This window comes from Dermacentor andersoni, chromosome 5, assembly GCF_023375885.2.
Source record: "Dermacentor andersoni chromosome 5, qqDerAnde1_hic_scaffold, whole genome shotgun sequence".
NCBI classification, from domain to species: Eukaryota; Metazoa; Arthropoda; class Arachnida; order Ixodida; family Ixodidae; genus Dermacentor; species Dermacentor andersoni.
Window position 1 is genome coordinate 170694989 of NC_092818.1, and position 22883 is coordinate 170717871.

At 43.5% G+C, this 22883-nt stretch overlaps 1 protein-coding gene and 1 non-coding gene across 4 annotated transcripts in view; one reads left to right on the top strand and one right to left on the bottom strand.

Moving 5' to 3' along the window:
* The window catches only part of LOC126531611 (hemicentin-2-like), a 338274-nt gene that overhangs the window by 301195 nt on the left and 14196 nt on the right, over window positions 1–22883 (top strand). For 2 of the 3 annotated variants that reach the window (XM_050179217.3, XM_055071296.2), the window contains exons 6-12: window positions 1955–2239; window positions 7445–7735; window positions 16480–16620; window positions 17166–17193; window positions 17821–17912; window positions 19374–19522; window positions 20602–22025. In XM_050179217.3, coding sequence (XP_050035174.2) covers window positions 1955–2239; window positions 7445–7735; window positions 16480–16620; window positions 17166–17193; window positions 17821–17912; window positions 19374–19522; window positions 20602–21183 — 1568 coding nt within the window. In that variant the 3' untranslated portion in view covers window positions 21184–22025. Of the gene's footprint in view, window positions 1–1954; window positions 2240–7444; window positions 7736–16479; window positions 16621–17165; window positions 17194–17820; window positions 17913–19373; window positions 19523–20601; window positions 22026–22883 lie in introns of those variants that run through there. The other variant, XM_050179216.3, reaches the window with a different exon arrangement.
* Window positions 6685–6807, bottom strand: LOC126532552 (U6atac minor spliceosomal RNA). Its single transcript, XR_007599821.1, has one exon. It is a non-coding gene; the product is annotated as a U6atac minor spliceosomal RNA (small nuclear RNA).

Sequence of the window (22883 nt, forward strand, 5' to 3'; positions counted from 1 at the left end):
CAGTGATGCAGTAAGCTATTAGCACAGTAAAATTTCAAGGAAAAAGGTCGAGGCAAGCCAAAAGAAACCTCAAATGATGTGGGTGACAAAAATCTGGCAATGACGCGTTAGGTGCGTGTGTGTGGGGGTGGGGGGGTCGGGGGGGGAGGGGTCCGGGAGTTGGCTTCGGCACCGCCGGGGCTGGGGGGCCGCAGCACTCCGGAAAACTCCAGAGGGGGCTCGGGCCCCGGAGGCTCTCGGTAGTCGGCGCCTATGAATTGAGCACTACACCAAGGCGAGGAGATATGTCATCGATTTGAGGAGAGAGTCTTTTAGTGGGCGCCAGGCTTGATTTGAGGAAAGAACGCATACTTACGCAGGGGTAGGAGATGGAGAACGAACCTTACCTTGGTAGTAATTTTTTGGAAAAAGACACATTTGAAGACTCTTTCACAAGGGGATGTAGCAATGTGTTGGTTGCGCACGTGTCTCTGACAAGACGAGCAAAAGAAATGATCTGACGATATAGGGAACTCTCTTTGATGGGGATCCAGCCGCATGTCTTACACTAATTGGCAGAGCTTCCTTTGTAAGAAACCGCTAGTTAGTGAAACATGTTTTAGATGCAGTCAGTAGCTCTTGATAAAGGTTAACTGTAGCACCTTATCATGTTCTTGAACGGTTATAGCTGTAATTTCATAATTGCCCACAATGGCAGAATTGCGTCGTCGCTACATGCAAGTTATTAATTTATTTATTTATTTATTTATTTATTTATTTATTTATTTATTTATTTATTTATTTATATTCCCGTGCCAAGGACAAACGAGGGATAGGAGCCGCAATTTAGTAGAGAAGTTTATAGGATTGATTTTGGCTACATGGCATTCCTTAACGGGCAAAGAAAGCTAATACACGAGCAGTTTGCGTTACATCACCATCGGTGTGCGGTTCGTCATTGCAGGGAAGCGCACCCCCGAACTCGTGCTCTATAGCAGCAGACCAGAGCCATTACTCTATTCAAGCCACCTTCATTTGTGGTCCTAAATTAAACTCAAATTCTTCAGAAAGAGCAGACAGGAAATTGTCTGATGAATGGTGCATATAAGTTCTAGGCCACGTATATTGAAAAACAGAGGGCGTATGCGCTGCTGGGTGGCTCTGCGGTTACGCAGCGCTGCGCAGCGCGTTGAGCGACAGCGTACACGCATTCTTTTCTATTTTATTTGGTTTCTTCGAGGAAATATTTGAGACTTGGCAAGACAGAGCAGGCGGAATGGAATGCTTGATGTAACACGAAACCTGCGAGGTGTGTCAAAGGTAGGTGTTACGGAACGCCTAATTGCTGGACTATAGTTGTGCGTTGGCAAGTCATACAGCCGTATAGGTTTCCTTTGTAGCTTCGTTATGCTGTCGGGTGAATGCCAATATATCCCTTTCATGAGAATTCCTTGGACTTGCGGGTTTTCGCAAAACTGTTTTGCCATATTGTGTTCCCTTACTGTTCGAGTAGTCTTTAATTCGTCTTGGCCCTGGAATATACAGGTAAAGGGCACAGCGTTACACATGATACATTAAATATCACGTAAGAAGCAAAGAACGCTGGAGGTTGCTTACATGGTAGAGTGGCCATCGAGGACATTCGTAGGTCCCAGTGACGATACTCAACCAGGACCGATTTTGTTTCCTCAACTGGACGAAGTCTTTCTTTTTTCTTCCTTTATTTTTTTTTTATAATGCCATATGGCATTCTACGTGGCCAAGTGCCTTTCGTTATTGCGCTTTCCTGGCTTACCGAGCTTGCTCTGAGAGTGCGAGGGACATTTCTGGTAGTGGAGCAGCATAATTTACTAACACACTTCAAGTTACATCCTTTTTGTGATCCTTCGAGCGGTATTGATTGTCTACTTTAAACATTCAATTAGTCGCGTTTTCATCGGCCCCATTCGCCCCCTCCTCCTTTTCGCTCTTGCAGTCAAGCCGGTGCTGCAGCTGAACCTGGTGTCGCTCGACGCCAGCAAGCAGATCAGCGAAGGGAGCAGCGTTTACTTCGACTGCAACGTGCAGGCGAACCCGCCGGTCAAGCAGGTCGGCTGGCTCCACGAAGGGGCCCAACTAGAACCCAGTCCCGGAATACGCATCGAAAACGTGCGCCTGGTCATCGACCGACTGCAGAGGCACCAGGCGGGCCACTACCAGTGCGCGGCCACCAACGAGCTCGGTCACGGCGTCTCCGAGAAGGTCTTCCTCATGGTCTACTGTGAGTGCGCCATTTTGTTGTCCGCGATTGTTTGCACCACTTTCCTTTCGGCGATCACATTCCTTTCCCTGTGATACAGCGTGAATAGAAGCTAGGTCATGCATCATCATAACTTTTCTGTGTCAGTAATGGTTTAAGCGCTTTGCTGTGAACTTAACTATTTCATGGTGAGTAGCAACTACTCGTGCGTGCCACAGGTCATGCACTGACTGCATTTCTCGTGATATGTATATATTTGAAACATGATAAGTTCTTAGTTTGTACTGAGTTTCTTTCGCCCAGAGAGATTGTGAAGTGTTTTTATTATTTCAATATTTTCCATTCCCATTGGTCTCTGGTTTAGCAAGCTTGCTTGTTTTTGCCGAAATTTTGGGATAGCGGGCTCTTCAATGGTCAAACTCGCAATACTGTCACAGCTAGTAAATGAAGGAGCTAAGTAACAAGGACCTTATACTTTGAGCTAATATTTCACTCATCGAACCGAAAGCCTGTGCATTCTAATTGCCGCGGTCATAAAGAAGCAGCTGCATTTCTTGCATTCATCAGTCCATGCCTCGCAATTGAAAATCACGGCTACTGTTCATCGTTAAGACGGCGTATTACGCCTTGTGGAATCTAGGGAATGAAAGTAGAGTGCAATATCGTGCTTTATATTTTTTATCATGTTCATTTCTGTCTCTGAAATAATAACCAAGCATTATTTGAATGTCAGTACATGGGCCCACGGTTTTATCATTTCAGTTTAGTATGAGACAGGAATTTGCTGTTTCTTTTTTTTTCTGATCTTCTTGTACACACAGCCTTGTCCCAAAAGTGCTCAGACGACACACACTCGTGCGGGAAAGCGTGTGGCGACGCTGCTGCAGCTTGTACTGGCCAACTTGCACATCCTGTGGCAGCCGTGATGGCGTGCATACATCGAAATGAAGTAGCCGCCGCATAAGACAAGTCTCAGATACACATTTCTCCGTAATCACGATGTATTGCAGATTTGCGAGTCAAATGGTGGTGCTTTTCAGAACTGCTTAGCAGGTCCGCGGTGCTGCTTTCCGTCAGGGATATAACTTTAGACAGTCAAAGAATATTTATTTCTAGGGTTTTACGTATCAAATTGACGATTTTCATTATGAGGCACACCATAGTGGAGCGGTCCGGTTTAAGTTTGACCACCTGGGCTTCTTTAGCGTGTCCTGAATGCACGGCACGCGGGTGTGTTATGAATTTCGCCGCCATCGAAATGCGGCCGCCGCGACCAGGATTTGATCCCGCTACCTAGTGTTTAGTAGCGCAACACCATAGCCGCTAAGGCACCACGGTGTATAGGCATTCGAAGAGAAAGTAAAAGAAAAGATGAATTCTAATTTCATTGTCAGGAGGCGTAAGGTTCATGTTATGACGAATAACGCCATGATGGCAGCATGACACATCGAAAAACCAGCGTGCGTAGTTCTTTCCATACACCTAAGTATTTTCGAAATTCCACATGTTTGCTTTCAACTGCTGCGCCAGACACATGAATGAAAAGCAAAACTTTTTTACGCAACAGATTTAGCAAAAATTTTTCTCCCTTTGTGCGCTTTACGTTCGTCCAATATCTTATTGCTGCTCAAAATGATTATTGTTAGCTTTAGGTTTTCCCGCGCGCTGTCTTCTCTGCGCAATAAGAGAAAACGACTCCGATCCTTAAAACCACGCGCACCCCGCGCATGCTCAGCTCAATTTCAACACATAGCAAGTCTACGAAAAGTGTCTGCGTGCATGTGAAAGCGTCGAAAACGCGCATAAGCACTGCTACGCCTCGCGATATCTCACCCCTGAAGAAGGAGCGGGTCGGCTTCCGAAACGTTTTGTTTTAAAGCAGATATTGTGCTTCCCTTTATTTAATTCAGTTGCCTCCAACCAGCAGGCTGATATATCTGCCGAATGTCTACCTTTGATTCTATAACAAAGACTGTTCATCAAAAACGCCTCGATGCTTGACATCATCCTTTTTTCAATAATATAATCAAGTTACACAGGTAAGAGGCCCCATTGTGTCCTTACTTCTTTATCACGAGAACGGCATAGTCGTATTAACGTAAGCACCTCGCGATAGGCGATGGGCCACTTCGAAGCTTTTACGTCAAGCAGTAGATTTATCGTGTGTTGCTGAACCAGATCTCGGAGTTCAAAGGGAGCGTCAAAGCTCTTCCTGGACTTTCCCCTTTTTTTAAACCTTTATCAGTGCTGCAGTTGGAAAGCAAACAGCAAAACTTCAAAAGAAAGACAATTGCAAAGGTCACGGAAATATTCAAAAGATACTTTGCCTTGATTTCGCCACTTCAAACGATGTGGGATTACTATGCGGATGTCTAGTAGCCTGCGGACGTCTAGTAGCCAGCGGACGCTGCCTGAACTGTCCCATCATTAAGTCAATATAGCTCAGTTCTGTAGTTGCTCACTAGAAAAAAGAAAGAGAAAAAGGAAAAAAAATGATATGATGTAAGCTTTATGATGTCATCAGGTGCCCGCGAAAGTTGATCTTTTTGTTTCGTTTTAAGAGACGCAATCTTAGAGACAGAACGCCAAGATTCGCGCAATCTAATTTATTTTTGTTGGCAATGGTTCTTGGCGCCTGGCCATTTATGATGTGTGCCAGTATAGGGTACATCTGTGGGACGGTAACTCACTAAAGCTAGCACTAGCAGGGACCAATATCGGGATCGCGATGAATAATACGATCACAGTGAACATAAGTTTAATACCACAATCAACATGAGCCACAACTTTATCAAATGGCTCCTTTTCAGCATAAGCTCTACCAAAAAAACCTTGTCCCTACACATAACAATGTTATGGCGTGTACTGTAACTATGGTCAGATAATATCCTGATTCATAAAACTTACATGAACTGTTCCGACTAGGGGTGCCGCTGTCTATTATTAAATAGCTTTTGCATGCAAGAAAGATGACGGTCTTACGAACATTGACAAACCTTTAATATTTCTCTTCTTGTGTGGTGCCCTGTTTCCCAATTTTGTGCATTTAGCAGTCAGTCATTCAAGTTTGAGCTCGTAATATCATTTCTCTGTTTCCTTGGGCATTGTGATCGCCACGTGGACTCACTCTGCCACATAAAAAGCGCATGCGCTCTTGCTGGCGCAACTATCAGTGGGCAGACAGGCTATCTATTATTTCCACACCAAACGACTTTGACGAAAAGCTCATTGCTCTCGTTACTTTCCCCGGACAGCAAACCACTGCCATTAGAACTGTTGATTAGGGTCTTCCAAACGCCTCCATCAAGAGACGGTGGAGGGATGAACGAACCGGCAAGACTTTCATTGTTGAGCAATGACGCCGGCAAAGCCGCAAAATTGCAGAAGAGAAAACCACCCTAACAAAAACAACGCAGGTCATTTGAATTTATCTCATCACGTCTAGACAATTACGAGGAGCTGAACCTTGAACGCGCAGAATAAGACAGGCCTGGTCCTCACATTTTTTTTTTTTTTTTTGTAAACAAAGGAAGTTGTGATTTTTTACTTGCTAGCAACAACTTGAATTGGGGAAGTTGGTTCAACTGGAAGGTATGTTGAGGCAGCACGATAGTATGAATACAAGAAAACAACCGCAACAGAACTAACGCGGCTGCCACCCAAACTTGATTCGAAGAAACAGCAGTCGAAATTAGGCGCATGTTGTTTTTGGCACTACTATGTATAGCAGTTATTTCTTCCAATGAATTTTAGTTGTCAGACACTCAGCGGCCAATGCTGTTATGGTTGTTTTCTTGTTATCGTGCCATCGCGCTGCCTCAATAAGCCTTACTCGGTACATGAAGAAATATTGCAGAAAGCTCGTTGTGTATTGAATGCCGTTGGTTGTGTGAGAGAAACGAAAAAAACTGAAAAGCAACAGTTCTCTTTGCGCTAAGAAGGAAAAAGAATGAACGTATAGTGCAGCTCGGAGTGTTAAGGGTGTTTTTGTGTGGAGAACACACAGAAAAACTGAAAGGTCCCCCTCAGTAATGTCATAAAAGGAAATTCAGCTCTTCATGCAGCGATTTATTTGTTCTTGTACCTTTGTCTTAGGTCGCCTCTAAATTCATTACATCATCCTTGTAGGCAAACCACACCAACAGCAGAAATGGTCGAGTGCGAGGCTATTATTATTATTATTATTATTATTATTATTATTATTATTATTATTATTATTATTATTATTATTATTATTATTATTATTATTATTATTATTATTATTATTATTATTATTACAATACTAATGAACAGAGTGGCTACGATGATGACAACAAACAATGAATGTTAAGTCATCACATGAAAGCCAAAGAGATGGCAATTTTAGCAAAAGGATAGACAGTTGGGCGAGTTGGTACGGTAACATGATTTTGGCTTCTAGCGCGAAGTGAAACACAGACACAGAAAGGAGCAGACAGGACGAGCGCTAAAAAATGTGGTTAAGTGCCGCGAAGTAGGCGGCTGTGCCTTAACCGTATGTGTGTTGAGGCCCAGAGGCCATTCCGTCCTTATCAAGGGGAGTGCTAACCGTCTCTCCTTTTATACAACACAGCAATTTTATACAATTTACACTTATACAATTCATACTTTTATACAATTTTAGCTCATAGTGTGAACAAATGGACAGACATACAAATTGGAAAGGCTGTGACCACAGTTAAGCGCTTCATGGCACATAGGAAGAGGACTTGGGTGGCGCTGAGCATAGCGCGGTGTCCTTCAATTCCCTTTCTCAATTTTTTTATTTATACATACTGCAGCCCGTTAGGGCTATGGCAGGAGTGGGTTGTGGTTCTCAATACTCTCTAGCGTGGTCACAGTACATCGCACGTAACAGGAATACCCAGTATTATGTCTCCTTTTCAATGCACGGTTTGTCCGAAGTAATTTTCATGCGCTAGCTATCAGAGAAGAAAATCACTTTATTTCCGTTTTTTTTTCTGTTCGGAAAAGGCTCCCGCCTCATCTTAAACCATATAAATACAACCGCTGCAATACTAATATAATTACTGAGCTATTGAGAGAGAACGAGATTGCAGATTCCAGATTACAAACAGGTGAGACGAGTGAAAAGCATCACGTGTTAACTCTTCGCCATTAGACGCGCATTCAAAGATGTTTACTGTTCATGTTCTTTCTTCTCTCTTTCTTTCTGCCACCATTATCTCCCCCCCACCTGCCCCCCAGACCCTCCCAAGTGCCGCGAGAAGCAGAAGACGGTCTACCATGTGGCACGGCACGAGATCACTAAGGTCACGTGCGACGTCGAAGCTGACCCTCCTGACGTGCGGTTCACGTGGCGCTTTAACAGCAGCCTCGAAAGCCTCGACATCGTCGCCTTCAACCAGTCGGGCCCGCGCAGCAGCTCGGCCTTCTACACGCCTCGTCGCAAGGCCGACTACGGCGCCCTGCTTTGCATCGCTTCCAACTCGCTCGGCCAGGGCTCTACACCGTGTGTCTTCAACATTGTACCAGCCGGTGGGCAAGCGTGACCAGTCTCTTTTCGCGTACTTCGCGCACTCTTTATGGTTGCGCAGTCGATGTACTCGCACGATCAACTGGAAAAGTCAGGAACTGGAGAGAGCAACAGGAGGAAGGAAGAGGAAAATGAAAATTCGTAACCACAAAGCTAACAATGTTGGTCTAAGATAATGTTTCCTTTATTCTTTCATCTCTCCAATTGCTTTCTTTTTTTCTGTCTGCCTTGAGAAATCACAGTGTTTGCAAACTTTCATTAGACAGTGGAGGGAGAGGTCGAGGAGAATTACACAAGGAGATAAACTAGGCTTAGTTCAGGTTGCAACCCTACACGAGAGAAGGCAAATAGCGGGATTAGGGAGTTCAGATTATTCACTCGCATTAGCGTGTCTACCATACAGACATGTTGATTTCAGGCACTGCAGTTGGGAGAGTTAGGAGTTGAGCTTAGTTGACTCACCATGTTGCCAAGCCATTCTGGGTGTCATAGGTGGTGGAAGAGTGTATAGTCCAAAGCTAGTGGTACAATTATTCCAAATGTGGGAGAATATGAGAAAGGTTCACGCAATTCCAACCCTATCGGTTGTTCTAGCCTATATATATATATATATATATATATATATATATATATATATATATATATATATATATATATATATATATATATATATATATGAGCTACTCTTCAATACTTTGCTGAATCATAAGTTCTTTGTCGTTGCAGATTACCTGCTTAAATTGCACAATAACAAGCGCGCTCTCAGTAAGTTCATGCGCACCCCTTGTCCACAATGAAAAGATTTACTTCCGTAAACTAGCGTGAAATATCGCTATAAAACACAACATTTCTGGTTATTGTGTCATTACCTCATGTTAGAGCTTATCACAGTAACTAATAATGGCTTAAACTGTCGAATTGTGTTATTTTCCACTTCATTGTTGTAGTTAGCTGCGCAGTTAGGGCTTGAACTTAGTTTACCATGTTGCCATGTCATTCTGGGTGTCATAAGTGGTGGAAGAGTGTATAGTCCAAAGCTAGTGATACAATTATTACAAATTCGGGAGAATATGACAAAAGTTAAGGCCATGCCAACCCTATCGGTTGTCCTAGCCAATGTATATATATATATATATATATATATATATATATATGAGCTACTCTTTATTATCTTGCTGAATAATAAGTTCTGGGTCGCCGCAGATAAGCTGCTTAAATTTCACAATAAAAAACGCGCTTTCAGTAAGTTCACACGGACCCCTTGTCCACAATGAAAAGTTTTACTTTCGTAAACTAGCGTGCAATATCGTTATAACACGCAACATTTCTGGTTATTGTGTCATGCTTCAAGTTAGAGCTTATCACACTGACTAATAATGGATTGAACTTTCGAAGTGTGTTATTTCCCACTTCATTGTTGTAGTTAGCTTCGGAGTTAGGGCTTGAGCTTAGTTGAGCATGTTGCCATGCCACTCTGGGTGTGATGAATGGCAGAATAGTGTACAGTCAAAAGCTAGTGAAATTATTATTCCATCCAATTTTCAGAGCTCATGGAAACGCTTCACATATAGTAGTGAACCACATAAACTTAACACGCGCCTTTTTTCTCGTTAACAGTGCTGCGTATTTCTTTTCCCACTTTCATCACTTCCGCGTGAACTTGTCCAGACAGGGGACAAGTTAACGTTTTACGCTTGGTTCGTTTATCTCAGCCATGTAGAACTTCAAAGTTCTTAAAGTGAAGAGGGTCCTAAGGCACAAAGTGCCGCTGTTAACGCTTAATATTAATTATTATAGTTAATTAATAATAATAAATAATTATTAGGTAATAACGAGAACAGTTTATTAAAGACAGTCACATGCTTCATATAACACAAGCTACATAACTCGCCAATATGCTCTGAATGTAACGTCCCTGAAGACCTGCAACAAGCTCTGTGCGACTTCTGCTAGTATGCGTCACACAGAGAGTCTTTGAAGGCGGCACTGTACCTTGAAGGAGACTCGAGCTTGGCACTACGGCACATTCTCGGCCCATGGCAAAGCGCCACCTGAGCGTTATACGCGCCACGAAAGCGCTGCTGACCTTCTTGGGGGCCACGAGCCTTAACGAAACTTTGTAAATATCTTTGCTGTAGTGTGTGTGTGCGTGTGTGCGTGTGTGCGTGTGTGCGTGTATGTGTGTGTGTGTGTGTGTGTGTGTGTGTGTGTGTGTGTTTGTGTGTACGTGTGCGTGTGCGCCTTTGTGTGGGGGGGATTCTATGTGTGTGGGGGGAGATTGTATGTATGTGTGCGTGGGATCGCATGTTCTGTTAAGTGTTTATCATAAACTCCCGCCTTTCCTTCGTGTTGTTGACAAATTCGACTTCGCTCTGCCATCGGCTAGCCGCCTGGTTAGCTAAGATGGTAGAGCGGCTGCCCCGGAGAGGCGGCGGTCCCGGGTTCGAGTCCCGTACTATAGGACGAATTTTTCTTCAACTCTGAGGCTGTTCTTTCAAGGAACCCGTATTGGTTTCCTTTGTAGCAATGGCTACGAACGGGTGGATGTCTGATTTGCCCTTTATTAGGTATTTATCACTGTATATATCATAATCATCACCCAACACCTAGAGTACCACGTCGGGCAAAACAGACAGGCTAACATCTCTAGCATACCATTAAAGCTTGTTTCTCTCTCTCAGCATTTTCGCAAACTAAACGTAAGTTATGCATTAAAATGCTTCGCAAAGAACAAAACACCAAGCGGCCCCAGTGATTTTGGTTGAGATACCATGCGAAAAGACACATTTAAATTCAATGGATGCGATACTGCATAAATTTGACTTCCCTTTTCCGCGTCAAAGTACGTCGTTATAAAGGTTGCTTTCAACAGGCACATGCCGCACACTTAACCTCCGGCCATAGCCTTTCAGAGAAAGAAGCATTCTTGTATCGTTACGACTGATACGCGTTTTCTTTTTCTTTTCTGTTTTTTTTTTTTTTTGCGAGGTCAGTGACTTATTCAGAAATTCATGAATTCTGCGGCTAAATATCCAGAAAGAGAGGGCGTGTCCGACAGATCTATCTCACGGAGTTAGTAAAACAAAACTCCTGTGTCCCGGTGTCGTGTCTGAACTTAGCGTAAAGGGTTGCTAGGGCTTTCCACTTTAATTGGCCGAACGGCGGCGTGCAGCCGCCAATGCACGCTGCGTCTCTCTGATTTGCATTTTCATCTCCTTCTGAGAGAACACGCTAGACAGGGTTGGCGATGAAGCAGAGTCTCATTAAAGGAAAGATGTAATTAATCCCAAGATTCCACGCAGCGAAAGCAGCCCCTTCGTTTTAGTAAAGTGCCCAAAATATGGCCCGCCAACGCAGCACGGCCAATGGCTCCCTAAACACTGGCCTTAATGACCAATTGAAGCTTCTGGCCTCTTTAAAGCTGATCCGCTCCCGATGGACAGCTCCAAGAAAGCGGTTAGCTGTACAGTCTTGGAAGCCTTTTAGAACATTGATTTAAGCTCCTTAGAATTCTGACGAAACCCTTTAAGGCGTTGATTAAATAGCGGTCGCCGTACTAAACTGTTTTATTGAATATTGCAAGCTCCGTTCAAGAGCGTTTCCGCCGCCAGAGCACACGAGACAAGTCTATGGTTCCAAATAACTTCAGTAGAAGAGGCTTTTTCCCCCATTATTATAACGCGCATAACAACGTCAAGACCGGAGGTTAACTTTTCAGAAGATCGAGAGTTGTGGAAGTATACCTTGCCATGTATTCTGAACAATTAAAAACAAACCGCACACAGTGAACGTACTGTTTATACTCTCAAATAGTTCATAAAACTTCACTGGTAAATGCGTGCGACCTTTGTGTCAACATTCAGCATGGGCGGATAGGTATCATGCTATTGTTGTTTACAACACAAGCCTGAGCCTGAGCCGTATGGCTAAAGATACATCATTCAAAAGTCATGTCAAGCCATTTATGCAAATAACTGAATTACCGATTTGTAAGCGCAACTCACACACAGATATGTCTGATTTAACAGAAATAAATGAGTAAGTGATTCTACAAAAGCGCTTGTTCATGCCAAGACAATCGGGCAAAAGTTCATCTTCTTGTCACAACATTGAGACCAAACAGTGGTCCTCTCCTATTTCAATTCTAGTTCATTTACCTCTCATGTGTTTGTGTTTATAATTAATATTATTATTGCTTTACTTGTTTTCGCAGTTTTATTCTGAGTTTGTATTCTTATTTTATATCGAACAAACAATCAACGCGAATGTTTATCATTCTTAATTGTTGCACTCCTAAAACTGGAGAGGCTCAGAAAGTGCCACCCCAACCGCCATCTAAGCGTGGCGTCTCTTAGACTGGCTACTCTTATCTTTATATGCCAGTTTACGACTGACATGAAAAATACATTAATAGTTGATTGATATGCTAAATTTACTGCGTCAAAGTTCTGTCTGCTAAATGCTGAGGGGCATCGTCATGAGTCAGCTTTCCTTTAGAGGCAAAAGGTGCTGGCAGGAAACTGAATGCAAAACGTTTCTACGTTAGAATATTCATTCTACAGTGTTCCGAAGAACAATATTAAAGATTTCGACTTTTAAAATACCAGAAACTTGTGTTTTTTCAGTGTTACTAAAATGAGATCGGCCTCGTGCTGCAAGACCAATTCTGTACTGCTTTAAGGTGCCTTGACTGAATGTTTGTTATGTAAGAAGTACTGCGACAATAGCACAGGACTCACAGATTATTTTTTCCTGTGCAGACACGGAAATAAGTGTCGAATAAATGTTTTCAATGACATGTGTCCCAATAAGAAGTGTTCATAGCAATGACAGCATTGATAGCAGCCGTACGAACACAACAGAGGCAGTACTTTCAGTAAAACGTGACGAAAATATTAATATGCGACAAGGAATTCGGTGGTTACAAAAAAAATATGTCGTGTCACAAACTGCCGAAGAACCTTTTAAATAGTAACAGGTCAATGCAAAAAAAAATTATACGATAGACATGACGCAGTGTCTATTGCAGTTAATTTGATATCTATTGTTTGACTGTATACGTAAATGCTAGGATAGCTTTTTCATTCGCGGATTTGCAAGAGACTGACAGGTTTAACAAAAGCCTCTCAATATCGCTCTGCCAGTCAAAATAAAAGCTGAGCCAGAGGAAATATTTTACAGAAGAAAACGTTGAGGAATCTGCTGTAAATCTGAGCCTACTGTCATAAAAAATCTCTTACGATAGAATTGTTCGTAAGACCAAATTACAGTCAGTACTGACGCTGGACATGTTATTCGTGAAGGCCACCAGTCAAATGGCATGGAATACTGTTGAAAGAAAGAACTTTAAAGATCTAGTTCCCTGTAGTTCCACTATATGCCTTATGCGAAGCTTTGGTCATGAATGCTCCAGGCCCCCCAAACCCTCCGGTGAACTGCAGTGTTCCGTCCATAACGGCCACGAGCCTGACCATTCGCTGCGAGCGATCGCTGCAGCCTTGGCCGCTGCCCGTACACTTCCGGGCCGACGTGTACGTCGACAGTCGACTGCGGGAGCGAATGGTTTCAAACGATCCGCTCTTCGAAGTGGGCGACCTCGAGCCGGGCTCCAGCGTCAGCCTCTCTGTCTTCGCACTCAACGAGAAAGGAATCAGCACTGCCGTGCCCCTAGCCCTCTCGACGCTGGTCTCGGCCAAGACTGAGCTCATAGGCAGGAACCCAAACCTTTTGTTTTCATTTAATTTGCTCGTTTTTTTGCGTTCACGTTTTGTCCCATGCTTTACGTGTTACTTTCCTTTATTTTCCTTATACACTACTTACACCAGTATACCCTGGGCACTCTGCTTCTCACATCTATTCCGTACCCCCACGATCGTCTTTCACTTCTGCTTACTAGAAAATCGGCCGCGCACTGCCTTCTCCAGAACATAGAAAAAAAAAGCTTTTGCTGATCTATTCGGGTGTGTGACACTAACCCAGGGGTATGGAATAATTCTGACTTGAAATAATGAGTCGAAAAATCCTGCACAGCGAAATTATGCTGCGAGCAAGCTCTGTGTCGATTTTTGTTTCCATTTGTGAGCTACTCTCTTCCTTCAGCTTTTGCTCCCAATGGTACGCCTTACTGACCTCCCTCCATTCCATTCTTCACTTAACCTTGTCTTATCTTCAGACCTCTCCCCCTTTGCCTTTCAGTAAGAGGGTCTGGTAATGACAGCCTGGCTCAACCTGCCCGTCTTGTGCTTTGTGTGGCTGTGTGTGCAAGCGTAGTGTTTGTGCTTTAACATTTCCTGTATAGATTACACGATTGTTTTCAATGCAGGTTACAAGGACACAAGAATATAAGTTCGCACACGAAATCTAATTATGAATATAATGATTAAAAACATACGTATTGAAGGTTTCATTTCTGGAACTTATAGGGCGTAATCATGTAACACAATTGAAGTCGGTCATTTTCGATGGTCATTCTACAATGTCATTCTACATTTTTCACGCACCACGGCTGTGGGAGAAAATGTCCGTCGGCAAGGTTTTCTTGCCGTCACTTTCATTTTAAAAGAATTGTACACCGCGTAAGGCACCATGACGAAGATGGGCGATATGGTTATCCTAGTGCGTGTAATGCAATTTCCGGGTGCCAGCAATCAAGCTAGCAGAAGTATCGAAAACCATGGTTAAACTGAAGATCGATGAAATACAGGCGCTTTGTACTTTGACGCCGCGTAAATCGATAGCTTCAGTCGCAGTTTTTTGTACCACTCTTCTGGTGCGCATTAATGCTAGAAATAGTTTAAACACTGCAAGATGGCGTATAAGGATTCGCTTCAATTGTAAGTGCATTGTATAAACGCAAGAGTTACAGTGCTTACTTGTGTTTTATTGTTTTATTGGCTAAGCAATATTTGTCGTTTGCTGCTGTGGAAGTTACGTATGACGGTCCATGCTGACCCTGTCTCAGTGAGGTATCACTAACGACATTTCAAGATATGACACCGCGGGGGGGATTAGACTTTCTCAAATCATAATGCCTCTAGGCAGGTCCATCTGACTGTAGAAAAGCAGAAGGGCTAACGTTTAGGATAACCACAGCTTCGACCTCCTTGATTACACCTTTATCTAAACTTAGTGCCGCAGACCATTGCCATTTTGTGAAATTTCGAAAATTTCCACACGCTGCACCAATCTGCGTTTAGGGCTCTGTGCCGCACCTCTTAAGCCTGCCACCTAAGGCCAACTTTACGGCCAACTTTACGGTATGCAGACATCTTTCAAATAGTTTATTATCACAACATACACACTTAGGACCGCGCAATTTGGAATTTGCACAAAAAGCTGCACTGAGATTGTTTTTGCTTGTTCAGATGGACAAAATATGTGCATTTTTTTAACTCGAAAATCAAAATTCCACACCCAGAAGGGTAAAGTAAATAATTACGAACATGTATAATATGTATTCTTACAATTGCGTTGCACATCTTTAGGGCTAGCTCCTGTTCTCAATTATTTTATAATTTAGTGTTTTCCCTAGACAGAAAACAGGACTTCGAAAGCAAACATGAATAAAAAACGTTAAGGCAGGGCATGTCCCACTCTACTAATAGCAATCGTTGATAGCTTTTATCTACACACTGTACAGTCCTTTAGTGCAGTCCCCATTGCCAGCATAACATCAACTGCGGCAGATGTCTGAGGCACCTTTTTTGTCTGCGTCACCAATGTGATTATATCTTACTATCAACAATACACCGTAGACAGTTTTGAATCGGATACTGCTGGCCTTACGCCAACTATATTTACTTATATGCCGCTGTGCTGGTTAGCCAGCACCTTCTGAACATTTCATAGACGTTAAAGCTGACATAAGGGAGCCAGTCAAGCGCTTTCGCTGCGGTATCATTATGGATATCTACCGCCATGAGTGATGACTTTCGTTTTTGCTGTCAGCGCTTTGTGACATTGATTTAGCACCCAGCCGTGAGACGACGTCAAAGCTTATTTGCCAACATTTTTCAGGGCTCCGCCAAAATTTGGGGTCGTCTTTGAGGCGTTTCGGTACATCAATCCCTTATCCTATATTGCGTGAGCGTGATAAAAATTGGGCACTGTATATATATATATATATATATATATATATATATATATATATATATATATATATATATATATATATATATATATATCAGGAATGTCTCCCTACATAGACATCAGTGGCCACACAGACGGACGAATAGTTAAGTTCACAAAGCAATAACAGTTGTGTCTATTTATTTATTTGTTTATTTATTTATTTACGGATATCTCTGTATTTACACCTCAATTTACCTAGTAAATAATTATTCTAGAGCCAATTTCTATTCTTTCTGCAAGAAAGCGATATATGTACGTTGTTGTGGCATTGACATATTTCCGCGCTTTCTCCCCCACTTATTCAGCTATTCCATTCACTCCGTTCAGTTATTAGCAGCGCTAATTCTTCAAGAACAGCTATTGTTAATATAAGACAACCTTACTGAAAAGCCTGCAAGATACTGAGAATGGCTGAACTAGATAGCCAGTATCACAAGAAAAGAGCGTTGCGAACTGCTGGATTCACGACACAGCACAAATTTATTTTGGGCTCAATGATATGCGTGTGCTTACTGTTTTAGTTCTGTGCGAATTATGCGCATAAGTGGGCAGAGATCAAGCCACTATCAGTTCCAAAAATAGAAATTCAATATCAGTTCTACTCTCCCGCAATCAGGGCTCCTGCCAGGCGAGGCGGCGATGGTGTCGGCGTCGAGTCCACTGCTGGGAATCTTGATCGGCGTCGTTGCTCTTCTCGTCCTCATCGCCATCGTCATCATCGTCATCATGAAAGTAAAAACTGGAAAAAGGAAAGCAGGTACCTAGTTTACACCCCCGTGCACATCATGAACACAAACATGAAGAAAGTGCTGCTATTCATGGCATTTGCGAACGCTTCGTCTCTTTACAAGACATATCAGAGATAAACGCGCTTATCTCTAATAAACATGCCCTAGCTCTACAACTACTACGCAGTGCAGGAGAACACGCACGTAGTTGAGTGCCTTTGGCGCCACCTGCTGATTGCCATGCATGTTGTAAAGTGTGCACGTCGCCTGTTTAGGCATGAATGTGTCGGCAGCCTACCGCCGAGTCAGAGACTGTTTGCCGGCCTATTCAGGGCTATTTATTTTTTTACAGTACCTGCGTAAAACTCAAAGCACTGCGTTGATGGGAAAATCTAGCCACTGTGCGTGAAGGATGTGAGCTTTTATTTCGCTCTGTAACTTTCATGGTTTTTGTATCTACCTCAAAACGTTCTGGCGCCTACTTGACATTGTCTCCTATTATTCTTCAAGTGGCCTTAATGCATCTGAACCTTACGGAAAGCTTAAGTTCTCTATCCTTTTGTTGCCTCTGCAGCTGCCAAAAGAAGGAACGAAGATGACAAGTAAGTGTGTAGTTTGAATTATGAATGTGATTCTGCAAACAAAAGATGCCATCAGACTCTTTTTTTTTAGTATGCAGTTCACCCTTTCTGTGAGATGTGCTCATCAAGCATTGCTTAATTTCAATCGGGCAACACAAGTAAATCGCTCACAACGTTCATGAGCATCGTTTGCGTAGGGCGATTCAGAATAAAATACATGTAGTGCTCACTGTTGGAAATCGCCCTGCGGCACATGGAGGAAGAAAAGGAGAAAAGTAGAAACACGGCCGTTCGGCTGGAAGGCCTGGACAGAGATGCTCGCCATATTTGAACGCATTTGCTCTAAAAACGCCAATAAGCCAAAGTCGTCTTAAAATACCTTCTTAACCTTCTTAAAATAGGGAAACAACCAGTTTGCGACATTGAGCCAAGAATTAAAAAGCCTTTTTAGCGGAACGTCACACACTTGTCTATTTTGTATAACCTTTTAGAACTCCCCGAAGTTCAGAAAGTATGTTTGGTGAAAAAACTGCGAGATTGGTTGCTGAGTGGGAAAAATGTGCGACTTCTATTAGCGTTCAATAAATTATTTTTGTCCTATTTGACAGTCAGAACTAACGCCGTCGTTATCTTCTTTTTAATTTATAGGTCGCACACCCCCCTAAAGAAGGAGATTGCAGACATTACGGAAGTTGAAGACAAATGCCCGGACATTATTCCACCGAGAAATCTTGGGATTGGTAAGTTCTTCTACTTCTGTGTTTGACCTTATCGCCTCAAGGCACAGGCAACTAGCTCCTAAAATTGCACTTTTATGTGGACGTTGAACAGACGTTCACATCAGGCTGCAATACGAGCCGAAATTAGTAGAAATCGGCGTATAATTCTAGGACACTCAAGTTCCTTCTCTCGACTTGATGTAGTATACATACTTTCAAACGCATTTCCACTTTGTGCGATCAATCATACTCAGAAGCTAAGGCAGCTGGCGCGCATGGCCTTTCCGATATTTTTTTTTCGAGCTTCACGCATGAGCTTACCGCTAAGCATAGCTTTGTACATGTATATCTAAGACAGTAGAATTAAACGTTACGAACCAAGATGCCGACATCTACTGAGCATGCATTTTTAAAAAAAATCTTACTCACCCTAGGCGGCCGTTGTGTTATCTATTAAAGTACGAGGTTTTATACCTTCCCGTACACAAAGTAAAGAGGCCTCTGGTAATCAGTGAGGCGTAAAACACCGTAGTGGCGGTTAGGTGGGTGAATAGAATCATCCAATGGGCAATTTAGCCGCTGTCTTCAATAGCCGGTGTAAATGCGCGTGTTAAAAGGGGTATAAAGAGAAGAACTAAAGAACACGGTGAGGATTTCAACATAGTGTTTTGCACATGTTGCATTTGTTATAAGGCATAGTTTTTAGCATACAACATGGCAGACGGTTGTTTATTTGCTGCACGTTGCCTGAAATTATGCTTTGCTCCAGGCTCATTCAATACATCAATTCCTAGACTGTAAAGCATGCACCACCTCAATTATTGTTATTATGCGGCAAAGCCGAACGCAAGTAAGAAGGTACTTCGAAATGTTTTGGTATGTACGTGTTCTGCCAGAACTCCATTTTTCCACTTTTAAAACATGTATGACATATGATAGATTAGGCTTCAGACAAGCAAATTATTTCTATCCTCTGATATATTTGACAGGGCGTAAAGCGACTAGAAACATTGAGTACTAGGACAAGTGGAGAGAAGCCTCATATTCGCCAAGTTGCACGGCCTTTCACAAGCAATAACAGAAATATGGTGTTTTATCGTGCCAGTTTTTACTAGTGGTCGATAATTATTACCACTACTCGAATCGCTTTTATGTAAATTACTCTTCCACTGTCATTGCTTTTCTATAGCAACACTCCCTTGTTATGTGAGAACTTTTGTGGGTACTTCTCAGCCACACATGCGACGCGTCTAATGTGTGACGCTCTTTCCAGCTACCAAGCTATGTTAAACAAATGTTTATTGCTAAGCTGACCACGTTTGTCTAGATATCAAACCGTTCAACAGCCCAGTGGCCTGTTCAACGTGCTTACTTATTCTACATCAGTGCATGTTCAACCATCTTATTATTGAATTTATCACCTTTACTTGTTCTGGTGTGCTTACTGTCCACATATAGTTCGGCATTGCTCCTTATGTTCAGTTTCAGGTTCGGACTACTCAGATATTGAAATGAAGTACGTGGAAACGCATATCACGGACCGAGTTCCGTCTTACGAAAATGGAGCTGAGAAGAAATATCCAGAGAGTTTCACACCCACGTTATCTGCCAACTGCTATATGTCAAAGCAGGTAATTTACCTACTCTTCAACTATTACTGTACTTAATAACACGTTTGTGAATAGTTTGCTATTGTATATTGCTTTTCTATTGACCATTCGCACATACTGCCAACAGCAATGAGGTGGTGGTAGTGACGCTAGTGCTGCTGGCATGGTTAGCCCATTGGACTTGGCGATGTGGTAAATAGTTGTCGCCATGATATGATGAACAGCAGATAATTCAAATAGAATCTTTTAAAAAAGCCAGATCAGTAATTTAGAAAAGACGTAACTACGTATACCTTACCACTACTTTGACATGAAGAAAAAATGTAACATTGCCTCCATCAATCATTTGTGCTGAATGTTTATCCACTTCGTGAATTTCTCTAACACCTAGAAAAGATGCAAGTTGTTCTAATGGTTCATAAAAAACATGGCTCTTCGTTTTAGACATTTATTCAGTTCAACAGTACTTAGTATAAAAAGTGAATTCTTACCGTATAACATATTTCTGAGTTGACACCAAACAATAGAAGCAGTAAAACCAAGTCAAGTAGCGCATAGTAGCACTGGTAGCTCGAGGAACCATGTCAGATTTTGTGTCGTCAAAATCTCGTCCGTCGTATTGTTCATTATGTTCTCTACTGAACTGAATACTGCGGAACACCATCTAGTCTAAAGGGACGAGAGCCTTTTCAGCAGCCTTAATACCAACCTCTTCTCAATTCTTTACGATTGGCCTGTGTTGTAGTAGAACTTTTACCCAACCGGAAACGGGAACGTCCTAAAAAGAAACGTCCTGAATGTTTGAGTGTTCTTTTTTGAGCTTTAAAGGAGGAATTGGGCTTGACACAGCGCTCAGTATTAAGCCCTTACTGAAAGCGCTTCTATGAGCCAGCCGTTCGGTCAAATTGGCCATGAAAGTGCGCCACAAGTCGAAAGTCGCGCTCCTCTCAGCAGTATTGTTGGCGATCCTGTCTGTAATTTCTCTTCATTATTCTTTGCCTCTTCCGCAACTATATCTTTCTCTCCTCTATTCTTTCTCTCCTATCTCTTTCTCCGTGACCCCGTTCTCACCCTTCCCTGTTCCTGCTCTTGGCGACCAGCGCGCGGAAGATCTGACTTACGCTGAGCTGAGCCTGCCCCCGAGCACGCAGTCCACATTCAGCCGGTCGCTGTCGCGGTCGGGCTGCCGCGCCGTGGTTGGCTCGCCCCCGCTGACGGGTCCTCCCGATCCACCCACGGAGTACGCGGACATCGACTTCGTGGCAACCCGGGCCCACGGTATGCCTTCCTCTCCACTCGCGCCGTCCTCTCCGCCGAGTCACGGTGGTGGCGGTGCAAGCCGCGGTTGCAGTGCGGGATGGGTGCCGCCGCGCACTGCCTTTGACAGTTGGCCCAAGTACACGGTCGAGAGGCCCAGGTCACCCGTGAGTCGTCGCTCCTTTTTCGGCTGCGAGAACCTCGACACCCGTGCCACCGCAACCTCACACCTGCACCCGTCACATCGTAGTTCCCTGGCATCGGCCTGGTTACTTGCTAACTGCTGGCTAACCACCACGGGCCGTCTTTCCCAACCACGCCTTCTTACTTGTCTTCATGTCTATCTGGCTTCGGAACCCTCTCTGCACCGCCGAATGCCACATTGCAATGCTGCTTTGTTCTTTTTTTATTTTTTTCCCGCATGATTTAACTTTAAATAACTGTTGCCTCTCTTCTTTGCACGCTTCACTAATCAGCTCCATCGTTTTCCCACATGCGATCTACGTGGATTTATCGCCACTGCCTTATCGCACCGGGGACGGCCACCACAGCCAGTGCTCAACTTTCCAGCTAGCTACTTGCTTTCGAAGCACGAGTGCTGTCTTTGATAATCTCGCCTTGTTGCCTCAATAAACGTCTGGCTTACTTATTGACTCTGGCACCGCCACGACCTGCTCTGATACGCTGCTTTTCCTCATTATCACTGTGTGCTTATTTTCACTCGCACTTGTAATTTCTGTGTCGTACAATGCACTAACCGACACCGATTCTTTCTGCGCTGCAAAGGTCACATCACCGCACGCCAGCCCGGACCGACACGTCTGCTGCAATTTTCACTCTGCGGCCCAATCGTCCATTTATCGGCAAGCACAACGACAAGTTTCCTCCTTTCTAATATCACTTTACGACCCACTTGCTTGGCTTTCTCACTTGACTCACTCAGCACTGCCACTTCCTTGTACTACGATTCTACTCTTTCCTTCTTTCATTATTTTATTCTTTTTGTGCATTTCTCACCTTTATTATTGACACTTGCCTTTTCTCTGCACTTGCTGTTGTGTACCTTTCGCGCTGTACTAAGGCCTTCGTCTTAGGTGAAGGATAATTACTTTACGAGTGGCCCTAAATTTCGTTGGGCGATTCACTTATGGCCAAGTTTGAAATGTCGCTTGCCAAAGGTTCTAGCGTGAGAAACTACAATGAAGCACCCTCATTTTAATATCTTCATATCGAGCTTTTCGACGTTGATCGTCCAAAAAAAGAAAGAAGAAAAGGCCATCTAAACTTAGTTGAGTTAAAGAGCTAATCTGCTTTGCCACTGAGACGCAAAAACCTCGTGGTGCGCATAATTTTACTTACAGCTGCGGGTGTAACCCTATTATTCGTTTTTACTCCGGACATAGCCCGACTAAGGGGTCGCCATTCGTTTGAGTGGGATTGGCGTCCACAGGAGGAACGCTACCTATCAACTTAATTGAGCTGAGTTGTGCGGAGCGTCGTCAAGACGACCGCTTTCTTAATACGCAATTCTCGTCATACCTACGCGTGAAAATTGCTGTCACAACGTGATTCGCTGTGCACAGAAGAACTGCTATCCTACAAAAATTATCAAGGGTCCTGTGAAAGCGAAAACACCAGCGAGACTCCCGACAAGCTGGAGGCCTTTCTGGGGCTTTTGTCCTTCTTCTCTGCGAAATTCCTCCAAAACAAAAAGGGGAACGCGCTCCACAGAGAGGCCGACAGAGTGCTCCGTACATGCCCGCGGTAAAAGGAAAACAATATAAGAAGCTGTAAAACAAGAACAGTGACCTGCAGGACAACGCACGGCGTATACCAAAAGATGAGGTTGCGCTTGAGACACATGGAGATGTGCTTATAACGGTAATTGCAATCCGCTTGCGAAGAGAGGAGCACGACAAAAGGGAGCTCTAAAGGAACAGGAAAGGAAAATTGGGCACCGCATTCTTTTCTTTTCCTCAATAGTTTTTCCTTCCTCTCTCGCTGGCACTCTCTCCTTCGCCTGGTGTTTTCTTTCTTTTCCTTTTCCGCAACAAGGCTAGCGCAGCGCTTCCAGGCAATCACGCCGGAATTCGCTCCTCCCATCCTAGGCGGCAGTGGCGCATTC